Below are 18,081 nucleotides of genomic sequence, written 5' to 3'. Positions count from 1 at the left end.
TCTGTGCTCCCTTCTTACCAGGGCTGGAAGTTTTGGGCTGTGGGGCATGGTAGGGATCATAAACGTGCAGGATTCTGCAGAGAGCCCAGCACGATTCTTGAACCTCTGAACATCTGTGAAATTTGGCAGAGTTGGGCATAAACAGACTGTCCTGAAATCTCCCCAAATCTGCTGATGCCATTCACAGAGTGAATGCTGTGAGAAGGGCGTTTGCAGGAGGGACACTGGTTTCCATTTCCAAGTAGAAATACGGAGTGTGAAGGAATGAGTTTCTGAAGGAAGAAGAGAGATCAGAGGGAGCTGCAGGTGCCAGTGAAGGTAAGGACACACCCAGCTGTTCCCAACATGACTCTCCCAAATGCATTTTGGCTGTCTTGTATAAGCTGAGCGCCCATGATGGGAGTAGCAGGGAAATGGCCTTCTGTCAAGTGCAGCTCAGGCTAGGAAGGGAATTCCTGTGGGCACACAGCACGTGTGACTGCAGAAAGGAAGCTGGTTAAAAACCAACCAACCGACCAATCCACCCAGTGGAAGTGGGTTTGGGTTGCAGTAGCTGTTATTTACATGCTCAGGATACTCTATATGCCAAAGTGGAGCTTGAGCCTTCCGTGCACCACAGAAGAATGCAAATGTTATTGCTTTAATTTGTTTTCCTCTACCAGTTCTGCACACACGTGCTGTTGGCACTTGCTGAGAGAGTCATGCCAGCTCTTGCCCAGGCTGGACAGTCACAGCGAGAGACCAATGCTCTGCCCTTGGTTTTATGTATCAGGTGCCTGATTTCCATGACAGAACCACTCATCCCTTGCAGAAGTGACAGGCAGAGCAGAGGGGGCAGGATGGCTGGAGAGACTAGTATTAGAACATGCACATTTTTTATCCCATGCTGGCTTGAGTCTCTCTTCATCATTGCTGACTGCAAGTTATTCCCATTTTGTGACTTTTCAATGGATGCATGTGGCACTGCATTTCCAGTTTCTTCACGTTCTCCATCTGTGTCCATGCTCTGCAAAATGCCCTTACCTTTCTTGGCTATCTTAGCAAACAGGTCTCTATGTGGGGTGCAAAATACGTTCAGAACGGTAGGAAAATGGGATGAAGTGGCCTGAGAGGCCCTTTTATGTTTCCTTACCCAAATCTCATGCAGCGCCAGTTACACCTAAACCATTTATGTCTGCTCTGGGTTTAGCCTGTTCTTGAAGAGCTCTGGTCTGGAGATTTCCTCATGTGCTAAGGCAGCTTATTCCAGTGGTTAGCTGTCCCCAGCTTCAGAAAGCTGTTCCTAAGCTGAGCTCAGCAGTGGAACTGGATTCCTGCAGGTCAGGGTTAAGGCAGGAGCTCGTGGAGCCACATCCTGGTCTGCACCCACTGCCATCCAAGGGCTTCCTCCCCCAGGACAGCGGGTCAGGTTCTTCCCACCGTGCAAACAAAAGCAATGCAGAGAGACAAAGAAAAGGGCAGCAGGGCCACTTCTGGCAGAGGAGCTTTCTGAGATTGCCACTGACAAAATGTCCTCAAGACTTTACTGAGTCCAATTACCACTTTATGTCTTTAAAGTGACGAGCAAATGAAAGAAACCACAAGATCAAGCCATGTTAGTCTTCTCAATCCCTTAAGTGTCTGACAGCCCTCTCCCCTTCTTCCTCTCTTCCTCAGACTACTCTGAACTCTTCACCTTCACCACCGCTTTGAGTCCACATCTGCAGCAACCAGGCTGCCCCCAGCCGTCCCCAAATTCCAGAAACAACCACAAAACACTTCCAGAGCAACACTGCCCTCCCTCGAATTGCTGAACTTCAGGCTGTCTCCAACTTTCTGAGCCTCCCTGCATGCAGGGCTTGCCCAGCAGTGCTGGTAGGCTGCGAGGGGAGCTCACTGGGCACTGCCACAGCTGGGGAACAGCTGGGAAACAGCTGGGGAACAGCTGGTGCTGATCCACACAGCCTGTGCTGATCCACAAGCTGCCTCTCCCTGTCCATGCAAACAACAGCTGGGAGCACCAGCTGCTCCAGCTCTGCCCTGCTGCTGGCCAGGAGAACAGAGGTGCCCACAGCACACATGGTATGAAGATCAGGAGTGTGTCAGGATAGACCCTCAGGAGGGACAGAGCCATGGAACCATCCCCAGGCACAGCAGTGGGAGCTGGAAAAGAAGGATAAGGTCATTGGAGAGAAAAGCAACATCAGGAGTCATCCTCAGCCACTAGACTTGACTGCAGCACTAGCAGAGCTGGCGGCTGGATTTTTGGAGAAGTAAAGACTGTCACATCAGCTTGACCTTCCTTACAAATAAATAAACGATAAAGTAAGCTCACAATGCTGTGTGAACCTGATGTCTCAGGCTGACTTGTTTTGATGTGTCTAATGTAAGTGGGCGGGTAATAAAAGCTTCATTTAGGAGCCAGTGCCTTCAGTGGCGCTGCTGGAAGCCCCTGGGATGCTGCATTTCTGGAATTTTCCTCTAATGGCAACATCAGCAGACAACTACTGATAAAGCAGAGTACGCATACACACACACAAAACACCCCAGCAATGGTTTATCCTCCTGGACTGCTGGGTGTTGGATGCAGAGATCCCTTCAGACTCCCCAGGTGCTGTGCCCACCTCAGCTGCTGCAGCAGCCCTGCTGAATGCTCCTCACCACCACCCCCTGGGGCAGTGCCCTGGAGCACCCTGAGGTTATTGAGGGTAGGCATCAGTTCAAAATAGGAAAATAAAGGAGCCTTCAGTCCCCACAACACATCTGTGGATAATGGAGCCCACTGGTATCTCCCAGCTGGACATCACCCTGTGGATGGTAAGGGGATGCTGCTCTGTAACAGGCAGGCTTAATGCTGACTTCTCACATGAGCAGCAGGTTCACCCCATGGACATGTTGTCTGGGATATTGTTTTTCAGTGCAATCCACAGGTTATTCAACTTCTTTGTCAGCAGCTGAGTCTTCAGGAAGGTCTGGTTCCTGTGCCCCTGAGGTCCCCATGGCAGCTTTGATGTGCAGCAGCTCCCTAATGCTGGGTTTAGGGGTCAGCTGGAGGAGAAATCGTGGCTAGTGAGAAGAAACACCAGAGTTACTGCTGAACTTGTTAAGGTAACCTGCTGTCCTTCCAGGTCGGTGCTAAAATCACCATTTCAGGTCCTGAATGCAACACAGGGAGAGAACAGTGAATGCTCCCACGACACTCTGGGGGTCAGAGCTAAAGGTGTGCAGGACTACAGCATTAACCCCAACCTCCAGTACGCTGGTCCATGGCAGGTTCACACTGTGGTGTAGCTGACCTTGTATCCTGGATACAGAAATACTGCCTGTATCCAAGCATTTTAAGGTAATTATTCTCCCTGAATGTGGAAATTGGAGGGCCCCTTTTGTCTAGTGCATTATTTCACGAGAACCACGGGGATCTGCAGCCAGGTGTGGGGGGAAAGGGAGATTGTTTCCTCCTGTCTGTGTTTCTATGCAGCATCTGCCTGTGAAAACAAGAAGCAAACAAGATGACCCCCACCTTATCTGCCAGTGTAAGTGATTTTTGCCTGGAGACTGAACTCTGTGGGATGGTTGATGTAAAACTTGCTCTTGCATTAAATAGCGATAACTTACCTTTAGACTCTGCTCTTTTTTTAAAATTATTATTATTATTAGTAGTACTTTTAATGATTAAGAAAATGCTCCTTAATTAAAAACTCACAGATATGAAGCTTGGAAGAAATGTGGCCAGGACATTCTTGGATTACTACAGGCTGAACTCCTTGGTGGAGGGACCACTCGCACCGACTCCTAAAACTCGGTAGGTCAGAAAGCAATTTCTCTTGCTTCAGCTGGGCTGCTCTTTTAATACCTTTCCTGACTAAACTTCAGTGCTACTGCATTACAGCTTTATAACATGTGCTAGTCTAACTGCGCTTATTTTATTGAAATTCCATTTGGAAATAAAGCACTTGTGATCAGGAAAGATACCTGGTTTATGTCTGAAAAAAATATTCAGAGGATTTTGGAGATATCGATATCTTTCCTGAATTCTGTCTGCTGTGCACCAATCTCACCCCAGTATCTTTAATGGACTTACCCTTCATTTATCTCCCGAGAGCGAATCAGACCCGCTTTTATTTCGCAAAGTTTTAATTCTGGAAGTGAAAACTTTTTCAGTGCTTCAGGAAGTGGCTGGCAAGCCTGTGCTGAGGCAGAGCTCTCCCTCCCTTGGAGCTGTGCTGGCAGCCAGAGGCAGGATCCTGCTGCCAGCCCAGCTGGACACTCCGTCCAGGGATCCCCTCTCACCCCGAGCCCCTGCTCCGGGTTCAAAATCAGCTCAGGGGGTGCTAGCCCAAAAGGAAGTGGGGTGTGAAGTCAGGCACTGGTGGGCAAGGCACAAAGGCATGAAATGCCCAGGCTTGGCTCCCTGCAGCACTGCTGGTCCTTCTCTGGTGCTGGCCAGCTGCATCCTTTCAGTGTCGCTTAGCTTGTGTGAGGGGCAGGGGAGATGCCACTGAGCTGTGTAACAACATCAGAGGGGAGCAGAGCAGGAACCTGAGCACCTGTTTCATGGGAAACATCATACTCAGTATTTGCCTCTGTTCTGAGAAAACAGCAATAATGCCTCCAAACTGAAAAATTTCAATTAAATGCATTTGGACCAATTGGAATGTTTCATTTGGGTTTCAACTCTTAACAGCACAACCAATATATACAGTTTACATTTTGATATATAGTTTATATTTTGTAATGGAAAAGGCAATTCCAAATTGGCAAGGGAGGCAGCTGAACCTTGAGATTTTCCTGCTTTTTTCCTCCCTTAAAAGAGTAGCTGTGGGAATGTTCCTTGTTTGCAAAGGAACACTTTCCTACTGAAGATTTTCTAGTGATGTGTAAGATGGATGTTACAAATATCAGCCCAGACCAGAGAGCAATTGCTGGAGTTCCTTTAAAAATCCTCTCACTGCAGCCATTCTGGCAGCTCCTCACACATGTGGTCAGAGCCAGGCTGCCTGTGTCAGGCCTGCTTTGAGCCCATCTCCCTTTTCTGTTTGCTTGATCTTGACACCACAGTTTAGGCTGGCTCAAGGAGGATTGTCAGCACTGCAGCTCTGAATGCTCTTATCTGCAGAGACCTGCAGGGTTAGCAGAGAACAGCATCCAGCATCTCCCTCTCCTCCGGAAATTGAATGTATCATTTCTCTCAGACTCCCAGGGGCCACAGCCTCCAAGGCTAAAAACCCACAACTATTACTGAACCTAATTACCACCTGACAGCAAAGTGCTTTTCCATAGCATCATCCAGTTACCTCATCAAAAGGAATGGTTGTTTGCTTTCTTCATTTTAAATTAAAGAACCACTGACAGTGGTAAGTGAAGCATTTTAATCTCATCAAATATCCATGTCCATCTCTATAGAGACAGCCACGCCAGCAGGGAAAGATACACATCTCTAATCGGGTTGCAGAGAGCAAATTCTTCTTGTCCCCCCCACCAGAGCCTAATGCAGTGAGGGATCTTTTGTTTGGGGGGTGCTACCTCCCAGTAAAATCCTAAATATGGTCAATGTTCAGCCCTAAATACGGTCAATGTTCAGCCCTAAGCCAACAGATGTTTAAGGAATGGATTTTAAAAGATTCATGTTGTTAATTTCCTGATGGATTTCAAATACTAGCTTTTCCCTGCAAGTAGATAAATGCCTTGTATTTGTATCCTGGGCTTTGTCATCTGACATTTGATCAGAGCCTTTATATATACATATATATATATATATATATATATATGCACCTAAAATGTCCATCATGAAATTGTTCTTTGAAGCTGCTGTGTTAACTGCAATCCTCTTCAAAAGGAATTGCTGCAAACTGCTGGGAAACAGAAGGGAGATGGCTGTAGCTTTAAATATGCCTTGGCTAGGCAGTGGCACTAGGAAAGGACTGGAATATGTAAAATGATACTAAATATCTGTGTAATCAGGACTAATTATATGGCACGGTTATTAGTGGAAACAGGACATGTTGTGCCCACAGTTTATGAAAATATATTTAAACATTACTGGATTTCACATAGTCATTGAAAGAAAGCTGCAGAGTTAATAAACGTGTAAGGGACAGCTAATTGCCTGCTTTGTCCCAGACTAGGACAGGCAGAACAATTTCTGTTTGAGGGAATTAGTGCAGCCAAAATGTGTTAGAATGACAGGCCTGGAAATAGCAACAACCTGCAACACTTCCAGAGCATGTCTGGCCGCAAGGAAGGAAATGTTTGTGTTGGAATCACCGTGCTTTGGAGAAGGAAATTGAGGCACATAGAGGGAGAGGTGGACCTGAGGGTCAGAAATAGGGCTGGTACCCAAATTCAGGCACCTTTACAAGAGCTTTGTCCTTGCAGTCAGGCTGTGAGAGAGCAGCCATCCTACAGCACAGGCAATGCAGGCAGTTCAGTGGGAATGGGATCAGGATCATCTGGAGTAAGAGGCAATAACTGATCCAGCTCTGGTTACAGAACAAGTCTGAGGCTGGAGGTGGGGCACCCTCTGCTACCAAAATGCAGCTTATTTCAAGGGTCAAGAGAAATAACTGTATACTCTGTATGACATCAGTATGTGCCTGTAAGTGAATCCAACTGGTTGGCTGGACCTGGGGTTAAATTCCACTTGTCCTTGCCTACAGGAGCCCAAATGCCACCATATCACAGAATCATAGATTGTTCTGGGTTGGAAGGGACTTTAAAGATCATCCAGTTTCATCCCCTAGATGGTGGACCTTCCACTAGACCAGCCCCATCCAACTAGGCTTTGAACACTTCCAGTGATGAGGAATCCATAGCTTTTCTGGGCAACCTCTTCCAGTGATGGAGCCCAGCACAGCTCATCCAGCTCCTCCCAGAACCCTTCAGCCCTTTCCTCCTACTGAGCTCCCTCAGGCATCCCCCAGTTCCCCTTGGAGTGACCACAGAGTTTCCCACAGCCTGCAAAGGAAGGTCAGGTTTGAAGGAGTAACCCCAGCGTGTCCTGCAGTCCTCAAGGCAGGGAGACCCTGTGATGCCAAACAAACACCCAGCTCACAAAGATAATGTCTGCTGTTATCTCCATGCTAAGTAATTATTTTCCTGAAGGTGATGTGTCTGCAGCAAGGCAGGAAAGCATCAGTGACTCAGCTGAGGAGAGCAAGAAGGTTAGAATATTTTCCTCTGTGAGCTAATGAATTAAAAGCCTCGCTGAAAATGCTGGATGCTCTTTGGAGTGACAAGCCAGCAGGCCCATGAATTTCTAGCAGGGCACGAGAGAGCTCTGTGCTGCCTGCTGGAGAAGAGAGCACTGCCACTTAGCTGTGCTTGAGAGAGGCTCAGAGAGCCTGTCCTGGACACCAAGACAGCTCTCTAAGGGTGGGTTAAGTGGGCACAGAGCTGTGCAGAAAGGGGCTGTTGGACAGCAATGAAGGTTCATGCCATCCCTCTCCTCTTGTTCCTTTCCTAAGCTGCTCAGTGACCAGAGCTCCACTCCCAGGGCACTCACTGGGAACCATTTGAGTGGGGCTCCCTTTGATGCTGCCAGTGACACAGGGAACTCTTCAGAGACAAAGTCTCTGTCCTGCTCTCACCTCTTTCTACTTGTGCCAGAGGAAAGGTTAAGATTTCTTGGGTTGAAAGTGTGAAATGTCTTCCTCTGAAAGGAGGTTGGTGAAAGGTGAAAAATTTGTAAGAGATTAGGAGACAGCAGAGCGCAGCTGTTACAGAGAATGACTAAGGTTGAAAAGAAGAATTTTGGTGAGAAATTCACAAATGCCAGTCAGTTTGCACTGCCTGAAGCTCATCCCTTTGCCCATATCAGCATTTCTCTGTTCTTTCACTCTGGCTCCCTGGCTGTGACAGAGCCCAGCATCACCAGAGATCTTCCCTCTTTAGACCACTGACATTTTCTCTCTAAGAGCCACCAGGTCCATGTTACTCATATTCTGGGCACACTGAATTTCAAATTCTAGATGTCCTGAGTGTTTAAACAGCTCTGTCAGAGGTTAGGGAAGATGGGCTTTGAACAGAGACAGTGTGGATATCCTGAGAAATCCCACCTGGGCCTCGCTGATGGAGCATTCTGCAGGTCATGTCTGCCCTATATTTTCCTATAGGTAAAACCCACAGAACTTCTTTGAGTTTCTGTGTTCTGCTCACAGAAGTGCTGGAAAAGAATTTCCTTCCTATGTGGGAACCTCACAATTGCTATACTGATACACATGAGAGAGAAGCCAAGAAGATGAATAATTCTAAGAGCATGGATTTGATGGCATGTGGCAAATAGTGCCTGGAGCCACACACTGAATGAAAAAAGGACAGAACAAAATATTGACTGGCCCTTCATTAATTGCCGTCTGTCCATCGTGCCCTGAATAAAGCAGCAGCCTTGTTGAAGAAAAAGTAGGCTGTGATGAGGTAATTAAAGACCCCATCAGAAGGCATATCTGCCAGGAGGTTGAATTAAAATTGCTCTGACAGCCTTTATTCTGGCAATTCCTCCTTTTGCTGCTTGACTTTGCAGCTCTAATGATGATGTATGAGAGCCCAGCTGTGTCTCCAGCAGGCTGGATGTGCCCACGGGACTGTCCCACCATGCTCACAGGCCATGGGCGCTGCCTGCTGCACCACACTGGCTGGGCATGGGGAAGGCTTTGTGTGTGGGCACAGCCTGACCAAAGGTAGGTCCTTCTGCCTGGACAGCTCATTTTGAGCCCCACCTCAACGCTCAGCAGCTGTGCCCAGAGGTTGTGTGGGCTGGCAGGCTCTGACACCAGGCCAGGGCTGTGCTGCTCTCTGGCGTGTGCTGAGTGCAGGTCCTTCTGCCCCACTGGGTCTGCAGTGGTCTCCTGAGTTCACCTCTACCCGTGTTTCAGAAAAACTCCTCTCCACACTTTCAAGCTCAGGATTTTTGAGGTTTCACCTAAATCTGGTTGTGCTTTCTTTGACCTGGCCACGACTGACGTGAGAGCTGGGAGTGAGAGCACCTCCCTGCTTTATTCCTGAGAGGCTGTGCTTCCATCACCAGCTCACTTGTCCCAAACTTAAATTATTGTCTTGTTGTCTTTTCTCCCACCATTTTCAGAGGCTAAGAGGAGAGCAGAGTGTAATAAACAGGAAAAATGTTCTAGACTAAATGAATGAAAGGTCAGCAAAACCTCTTACAATTTGCAGAGGAGGGAGGAAATGGAATGAGGGCAGCAAAATAGAACAACTTCAATTTGGTTTCCAGGTCTGTAAATTGTGTTAGTAATGGAAGAAATACTAAGGTTTAAAGGTAAATTATCGGTTTTGCCTAAAAAAATATTTTTGTGGGGTTTCTCCCCCCTTCTTTATTGGTAATTATAATCAGCTTGCTCCCACACACATCTGCACATTGTATGCAACTCTTGATACTTGTAGCTGTCACTAAAGAACACCTTCCAGGTTTTGAACAGTGACATTCTCATGGGTTCAGTGAAAAGGATCCATTTATAGAGTTTAGAGATGTGCAGTGCTTGGCCAGCTCCCAGCAGAGGCTTCACCAAAATTCCTCATTACAACAATTAGCTTCTCCAACACTTGGGAACGAGGCTGCCAGCTGCAGGGATTTTACCCTGGATTTGAGCACACTGAAGCACGTGCAAACACCCAAGCACATGTCCAGCTTGGTGCTGCTCTTGGAGACTCCCTGACCAGAGGGAGTGTAAAAATACTTCAGGATGGGGAGCTGATGTGCCTGATGGGGGGCCTGGCAAGCAAAAATAATCTGCATTACTGTATGAAGTAGTCAGGGTCCACGTTAACAATCCTTTTCAAAATGGAGGTGCTGTCAGCTGTTTTAATTTAATTTACTACACTTTAATTTACTTTTTGGAAATGAGCTAAATGAATAAATTGAATTATGGCTACTTTAACTCCGAAGGAGCATATCACATAAGAGCTTGCTGTGGTTTCACTAATCAGCTTTGCATTTAAACCCTAAATGCATTTAGATTAGCTCTCCCAGGCATCCTCACATAGGTATGCCTGCAGGTACCCACCTGCTTTCCTTCTCCTTCCCTGGTCTTGCTGCTCTGAGGAAGCCAGAGCTCAATAAGAAGATTTACAGTGTTTGTGCTACTTCATGCATCACCCTGGCCTGGGATTTGGAAAGCAGAGACAGGGACCTGTGTGAGGGGTGGATTGATGTGGATAATGTCTGATGCACACAGGATGTTAATCCTAATATCCTGCTGTTAACTTGAACGAGCTCAAGAGACTGCCATTTTCTGCTACATCTCCTCAGGTGAGTGCAATCCATTATTGTCCTGCTGCTCCTTTGGAAATGGGAGGACAGGAGCCAAGACAAAACCCATTCCTGTGCTCTCTGCAGCTGGGTCAGCAGAGGCACACAACGCTGGCTGTGTGCGAGCCGCGCTTGTAATTGTGGCGCCTTCTCTTATGTGATAGTGTGGCTCCAGCTACAAACTAATTATTCCTGCCTCTGGGCACTGTCTCCTGGATAAAGCAGGTGTGTCTTGCTGCACTGAGCTGGGGGGGGGAGGCCAGGAAGTGAAGGATGGATGGCAAGCAGCAGAATCCCTTCTGTGGTGGCGGGAGAGATGTGCACACCCTCTAACATCTGCCTTCTCTATAAGCAGTATGGGCCAGCCCCTGTACTCAGAAGGGCAGAGCCATAGGATAGGGACCTGATGAGATTTCCAGGTAGTGCTGGGATTCTCCACACATCACTTTAGTGGGGTTTGTATGGCCCAGAAGTCACAATGCACTGTAATGGACGGGTGGCCACCTGGCAAACATGACTACATGTTCACTTAATGCAAATAGTGCTGGTGAGCGCTTGAGAAGAAGAAAAATCAAGCCTGTTGTAATGTCTGAGCATTTCTGACCTTTGCTCTAACATTTCAAATTTGTTTTTATTGCTTCTAATTGGCCTTGCTTTGGAGCATGCACATTATCTAACTGTCAGGGCACAGGCTGTCATTATCTGCTGGGTCATTTGGTTTGTGTTCTGTATGATTGAAACTTGTCAGGCATTCCCAGAAAATACTGAGCTCCCCTTGCAGTGTCAAACATGGAGCTGGTTAATTGTGCATCCCTGAGAGTGAAGCACTGGGACTGATCAGGCATTGATTGTTTAGCTGAGATGGACACAATGGAAACGTGTCTCCTCTGTTTGGAGGGAAAGTGTAAAAATTAGATCAGCAGCAACACAACAGCAGCCAGATTTCTTAATCTCAGGGATCAGAGGTTACCCTTTTTCCAGCCTTGATGACTCATTTTTGATCCCACTCACATGGCTTAGATAACTTTATTTTTACCTCCCTTTGCAATTTAAACACCAATTCTCTTCTGTTTTGACTTTCTTTAATACACCAGCTGCAAAGTCACTAGCTCAAATCTCCCCACCTTGCCTTGCTTCACGAGATGGAAACAAAAGTCAAAAAATGTGTGTGTGAAAGAGCTCAAAATGCCACAGCAGCACAAACGTGCCCCCAGTGGTGGCTCTGCAAACCTCAACCCATCCAAAACATCAGCCTAGTTTGTAGGTCTGCTAATTCACTTTAAGGCCTTTAAGATTTGCTAACAATTAGAAACCAGGTGCTGTTATTTTGGATGTGAACACTACATTCAGAGCAGGGCTTGTCCTGTAGATGGGCTGGGAGAGCTGCAGGCAGCAATAGCAACATCCCCAGTTATGCAGAGTAAAAACAAGCTTTGCTGGGAACACCAGGCTGTTAGACGTCAGTGTGAATTATGCATCTGCTGTATTTAGATAGAAGCAATTTTCCTGTTGAAATCAGAGGTTGGCATTTTTTTTCCCATGGGGTTCTGTAACTCAAAATTGTGTTGAGATCAAGCATGTAGCAAAGGCTTTTTTAGCTCTAAAGGTGAATGTATTCAGATTATTCAAGTGGTGATTTTTTGGATGTACAATTAGTTGAGTGGGAGATGTGGTATAAATTTGGTATTGTAATTGCTATGCCTCTGAGATTTCAATTTGCAAAGCAGTTTGCATGGCTGCACGATTAACTGTTGTCTGTGCAATGAACATGTAGCAGAGCTGTGCTTTGATTATGGCTGTATGTCCAAAAAAAACCACTTTGTCACAAGTACCTGATGTGAACTGAGTGGTTGATCCTCATGATGCTTCAGTTCAGTGGAGGGCTGAAAAAGGCCAGAGTCTAAAAATCTCATCTCTAAGTGCTGTTGGCATGACAGGATTTCCTTGTCCTATGTTAACCAAATCAGGAAAAAGGAAGTTTAGGACCCACTTTTATCCTCTTTTCATATTTTGCATTATATTGTTTCCTTCACTTGCATAGAGGAGTGTAGGAATGACACTCAGCAGTGCTGCTGGGTGACTGGAGTGGGTGCAGAGAAATTGGACCAGGAGCTGAGCCCTGCTGCCCAGCCAGCACTGGGAGAGGGCAGGAAGGCTGTCAGCAGTGACATGGGCAGTGCTGATGCAGCCCCAGGGCAAGGGATGGGCTGCCAGCCTGGCTTCCTGATGTTTTTCATGAGTCTCCATTTGGTTCACAGCTGCTGCTGTGTTTGGGTCTCCAGTGCTGTCTAGGAACATGTCAATGTAATTAGACACAGAACCAGAGAAACTGCTTGTTCTCACTTCACTGTGCCTTTCAGGTCTCCCTCCCAGGGTCCTCATTTATTTATTTTTATCTCAATGTTTATCTCTTCAAAATAGCACTATGCCTTAGGTTGGTGATTGAACTGTAGAGATGCAGTAAATGGTAGCAGCTGTGGCAGTGGGGAGGGAGGGGCTGGTGGAGGTAAAGCCCTCTAAGCCCTGGGTCCCATCAGCAACTACATTATTACAAATTTTTAAAATGTATATTAAAACTTCCTTCTGCAAATAAAAGCAGAAGTACTGAAAAACAAACAATTTTGTGGTGAAGAAGGCAGGTTTCTCTGCGTCACTACAGAGAAGCCCAATTCCTTGGGGTTAGTCAGGGTGCAGGGATCAAGAAAACTGGGGTTCCATCAGCTCTTTTCAGCTCTTCCCAGATCTGCTGCATGGCCTTTGGCAGGTCAGTTCACGTGTGACACAGATGTGTGACACAGATGTGTGACAGAGCTCCTCTCCCTGCCAGTGTCTGAGGCCCAGTAGGGTTTGCTACAGCACCAGCACCAGCCTGCCCAGGGTCAGCAGCTGCCTTGGGGAATACCAAAACTGACCTCAGAGGGAGCAGACTGAGAGCTCAGAGTGTATCAGGCACAAGTAGAGAACCGTCGTTTGTGCCCTGCCACAGCAGTGGGGGAAAATGAGCAAAGCTGGCAAGGCACAGCTGAGGGGGCCAAGAGCTGCCTGAGGGAGCACCCTGAAAGGTCACTGGAGCCCCTTGGCTGCTGTGAGCAACACTGCCAGCACAGTTTCATTACCTTCCTTGGGATGGGAATGGATAGCTGGGTTTTGCTGCTTGTACAAAGGAGAAGCTGTCTGAAGGTGTATCCTGCAGGGGATTGTGCAGGCTGCTCTAGGGTGAGTGTAGAGGGACCCCACTCTCCACTGGAATCTCACAGGCAGGCTTACAGGGCAGCCAGAGATGGTTCCTCTGGCTCCTGGTCCCAGTGTTTTTCTCAGAGTCAGCTTTTCAGTCCCACTGAGAGCCACCAGTGCTGGCAGAGGCTGTGAAGGGAAGGTCCCTGCTCTGGGACAGCTCAGTGCTGGCTGTGCCTCCCTGAATGAGGATGATGCTGGAGGACCCACACCCTCTGCAATTCAGCCTCTCATCAAGCAAGGACTCTGGACACAATGCTGTGAGTCGTGACACTTTTTCCCCGGGCCAGGCTCTGCCCAGACAGACAGACAAACCAGGGCTGAGTCTGTCTTGGTCACTTGTGCCCATCTTGCTGTGAGCAGTGTGCCAGGACCTGGGGGGAAGAGGGGCAGCGAGAGTGGCAGGCTGTGAGATGGAGGATTTTAATTACAACCTCTAACCAAAATGGCTCTATAAGTAAACAGAACAGAAATGTTGCAGAATTAACTGTTAACAGAGATTTATTTTTCCTTAAAGTAGCAAAAATTCATCATGCACACTGTAAACACATACACAGAGGAGTGTTTGCCTGGGAAATGAGTAATGAGACTTAGTTCCTTATCAGGAACTGAAGTGTTACAAAGCAAGTCTTTCCACCAGATAAGCTGTGGGAAGCTGGGGAGCTGGTTCTGTGGTGCTGGGCTGTGAAAAGCTCAGTTCTTAGCCTGTGAACTCCTGGGGCATCACTGCAAAAAGCACTTTGTATTTATCACAACCCTGCTCCTTTGGAGGCCAGTTAAAAAACTCCCATAGCTCTGCTGGGGCTGCAGCCTGAAAGGGGCACTGGAAACTCCAAACTATACTGACAACTGAAATTTGGCTAGAGTGAGAAAATTTGAGTTAGGAAATTGGAGTTATGGGCACAGTGAAACAGCAGTATCACATCTTTGTGGGCTCTTTGAAGGCACTGGTCTGGATGCTGGAAGAGCTGGCATCATGTGCTGGGCGTTCCCTGGCCACACAATCAGTCTGTCCCCAAAGACTCTGACCCAGTTGTGAACACTCCTGGCATTGGAGGCAATCCAGCTGTGAGCAGATGTGTGAACCCAGCCATCCTGGGGATGGTACATGCCCCAGAAGGAAATATTCATAGTGAGAGGAGGGCTGTTCATGAGCAGAAATGAAGGGAACTCAGTGGGAGAAAACAGTGGGAAGGGGTTCACCCAAAGAGAAGTAATGGGACCCTTCTCTTGGAGAGCTCAGAGTTAGCACAAAGCCCTTGAATCCTCCTGGAAGGACTAACCCTGCTCTGGCCAGAGAGGGATGGGACCAGCTGGTCTTTAACACCTCTAATTTTCTCGAGCTGCCAAAGCCTTCCTTACAGATGCATTTCACAGTGAGACTTCACACACAGCTTCTCCTCAGAGCACACCCCACTCACACTGACCTGCTGCTGGAGCACTGCAGGGGCTGACAGCATCTATCCTCTCTTTTTTCCTTTGGCAGGAAGGACAACGTGCCACCCTATAAATGCACTGCCCAACGGGGCCCTGGGAACTGCCACGCTGGAGGAAAACCTGAGAAGAGGAGCCTGAAGGACTCTTCTGTGTCCACACGCTGAGAGAGAGGAGAGGAGAGGAGAGGAGAGGAGAGGAGAGGAGAGGAGAGGAGAGGAGAGGAGAGGAGAGGAGAGGAGAGGAGAGGAGAGGAGAGGAGAGGAGAGGAGAGGAGAGGAGAGGAGAGGAGAGGAGAGGAGAGGAGAGGAGAGGAGAGGAGAGGAGAGGAGAGGAGAGGAGAGGAGAGGAGAGGAGAGCTGTAGGGCAAGGTGGAGGAACACGTCGCAGTCAGGAATCGATGATGTTTCTCTTTTTTTTTCCCTCAGACAAATATTTCTAAGATAACAAATAGTCCAAGGAGCAAAGAGGCAGAGGGAAATTAGCTAGAAATTTTACTATTGATTCTTTTTTATTTATAGATGGTGAATCAATTTCAGGGGGTTTTTTTGGGTTTTTTTTCCTATCTGTGAGGGGGAAAAAAAAGAGTGAACTGATAGATTTGCAGAAATCATTTGTGGTGTCTGAAAAGCTATTTGTTAAAATGAGAAAGCCTCTCCTTCCTCCACCAGTCTCCTTCTCTCTCTTTAAAGGGGTAATCCATACAATGAGCTAATGAGGGAGTCCTGGCTTCTCTACTGCACCATCTGATGTCTCCCCTTTTAGTGCTGGGCTCAGAAGCCCTGCATGTGCTAGTCCTGTTAGCTTGCATGAAAAGAGCCTGATAAATAGCTTCTGGGAGCCAGGCAGGTGCTCCTCAGTGTGCAGTTTATCATCCACTGCATGGCTGGGTTTTTTGCTCTTCTATCAGATCATTTGAGGAGAGGGGTCATGTGAGAAATGGGACTGTCAGCCTGCAGCATGAAACTTGCTGTGAGACCTGTCCAACAGGCAGGGACAATGACCCTCCATGAAAAACTGTTTGGGGTCCAGAAAGACCAGACTAGCCAAGAGATGTATGACTGAGGCAGTGTGAGTCAGGAGTAGTGCTGAAAGTTTGATTCTGCATGTCTCTGAAGAAGGACAAGCTACTCAGGATCTGCCAAACCTTGAGCTGAATGCATCTGTGCATTGGCCACCCGTTAGCTGGGCTTTCCTTAGTTGCTGTCTGACAAGGGGAACTCGCTTGAAAGCAAGAAAGAGGTATCCCACTGTAAGGAAAACGATTTAGAACACCAAGAAAACTTGCTACCATCAGCATTTCAAGGTGAGAGGGTTAAACTGTGTGCATTTTTGGGGAGAATAAAATGCCTTCATATGATGAATTCCAAGGCCTCCAAAAGGCACAGTGCTGGCTCTCTGTCTCCAAAAGCAGAGTAATGAATAGCAGTGACAGTGTGATAATTAAAATGACCTCTTGGAGATATGGATTAGAAGGTATGCAGGGGGGGAATAAGTTCTCCTTTGAATTAATCTAGTGCTAATTTATGACTATCACTGGGTTTTATAGGGTTTTAGTGGAAGATTTTCAAAGTTGGTTTACTGGAGTTAAAATGTTCTTTCCCATGTTCATTGCAAAAACACTTGGAGAATTCTTCATTATTTATTTTTGGATGTTACTATATATACATGCATACATATATATATATAATGAGAGAGTTTCAATATTTGCTTAGCTGCAAAAAGACCACTCTAGAAATATGAATAAAGTGATAAAAGCAGCTGTGGAATGAGTGTGTTGTTTCATTTCCATTTCTTCCTCCTCACAGGCTCCCAGATCACTTCAAAACCAAGACAGCTGGATTGTGGCAAGCCCTTGTGCTGCCCTGCTATCAGCTGTCAAAGGTTCCCTCTGCCACACTTGCAAAAGTCAATACTTTAAGTTTAATAACTGGATTTTCCTGAAAATCACTGTCTCCACTTCTTACCTGTCTTGTGCACAGGTATCTGCCCCACAGCCTGAAATCTGTAGGTCTTAGGACAGACCTAAAGTAGTTTGCTCATCTCCGGCAGAGATGCTGCCTTTCTGCCGAGATATTCCAACCTTTCAGTGGCACAGGAAGCACAGATTGGAGACAGTTACCCATATGGGGAATGATGACATCCCATTTGTCAAGTCCCATGGTGCTAACCTTCCCATCCTCTCCACCTGCCCAGCAATGCTTTAACATCCAAACAGAAGGTTATCTGCCAAGAGCATCTGCCTTGCTCTTCAGCCGGGCAGCACGCCCATCCTGGAACCCATCCTCGTTCCAGAATGTCTTGTTCAAGCTCTTTGCTCTTGCCTCCCATTTCATTCCTCTTTCCGTTTGTCTCTGGCACCTTCTGGCCGAGCCACAGTTGCCAGTACCCAACTTTTCCATGCTGAGATCCCAGTCACATCTCCCCTGCAGCCCATAGGCAGAGCTGACTTTATGGTGCTTTCCTCAGAGACCCACAGCTGCTTTCAGCTGTGTTTCTTCAAAGCTCTCCCTGACAATCTGGGGATGGGAGCCTGAGCCTTTCTTTCACTGAGGGGTCTCTGCTAGTTTGCCTGAGGGTTTACAAGCCCCATTTTTTGGGGAGTCTAGCATGGGAGGTGAATATAGGAGACCTTTTTTTCCCAGTGTCTAGTTCCCTTTCCTCCCATGTGAGTGCTGAAGTTCTCTTCCTCCACCTGAGCAGGCAGATCCTGCTTCAGAATCTACTTCTGGCTTGCCATTAGCCTCTTCTTCCTGGAGATGATCCATGTCTGAGATGTAAGGAATGCACATTGAACTCCCAAGAGTAATTCCTTATTAGTCACTTGTGTCAGGACCAAGGTTAGGTGACATCAGGGATGCTGAGAGGTTCAGAAGCCAATATGCATCCAAAACTAGGCTTCTATTTGGACAGAATGATATTTACTCTTAAGAACAAAGGCACATGTTTATCTGAACACGAGTGGAGGGCTTTTCTTGTGAGGAGACCAGTGGCCCATTGCAAAGCCCTGCCTGCCTCTTCTCATTCCCTGCTCTGGGGAGCTGCAGGCTCCCTTGGCTGTTCCCAAGGCTGCTCCCTTGGAGCAGTAGCAATGCATTTGCCTCCCTTCTGCAGGACTGGATGATGAATATTAAAATGCTGAAATTAACTTGTTTTCCATGCATTCTGCTCTC

General features: G+C 47.3%; 1 protein-coding gene across 3 annotated transcripts in view; it reads left to right on the top strand.

Annotated features, from left to right (window-relative positions):
- LOC131087102 (BEN domain-containing protein 5-like) overlaps window positions 1-15,094 on the top strand; it is an 877,799-nt gene extending 862,705 nt beyond the window's left edge. For all 3 annotated transcript variants that reach the window (XM_058030505.1, XM_058030504.1, XM_058030503.1), the window contains 2 exons: window positions 3,685-3,781; window positions 14,961-15,094. In XM_058030505.1, coding sequence (XP_057886488.1) covers window positions 3,685-3,781; window positions 14,961-15,075 — 212 coding nt within the window. In that variant the 3' untranslated portion in view covers window positions 15,076-15,094. The remainder of the gene's footprint in view (window positions 1-3,684; window positions 3,782-14,960) is intronic.
- Window positions 15,095-18,081: the final 2,987 nt, after the last annotated feature.

Source organism: Melospiza georgiana, chromosome 9 (genome assembly GCF_028018845.1).
Source record: "Melospiza georgiana isolate bMelGeo1 chromosome 9, bMelGeo1.pri, whole genome shotgun sequence".
NCBI lineage: Eukaryota > Metazoa > Chordata > Aves > Passeriformes > Passerellidae > Melospiza > Melospiza georgiana.
Note: the sequence above shows the minus strand (reverse complement) of the source record. Positions and strands in the feature narration are given on the sequence as shown.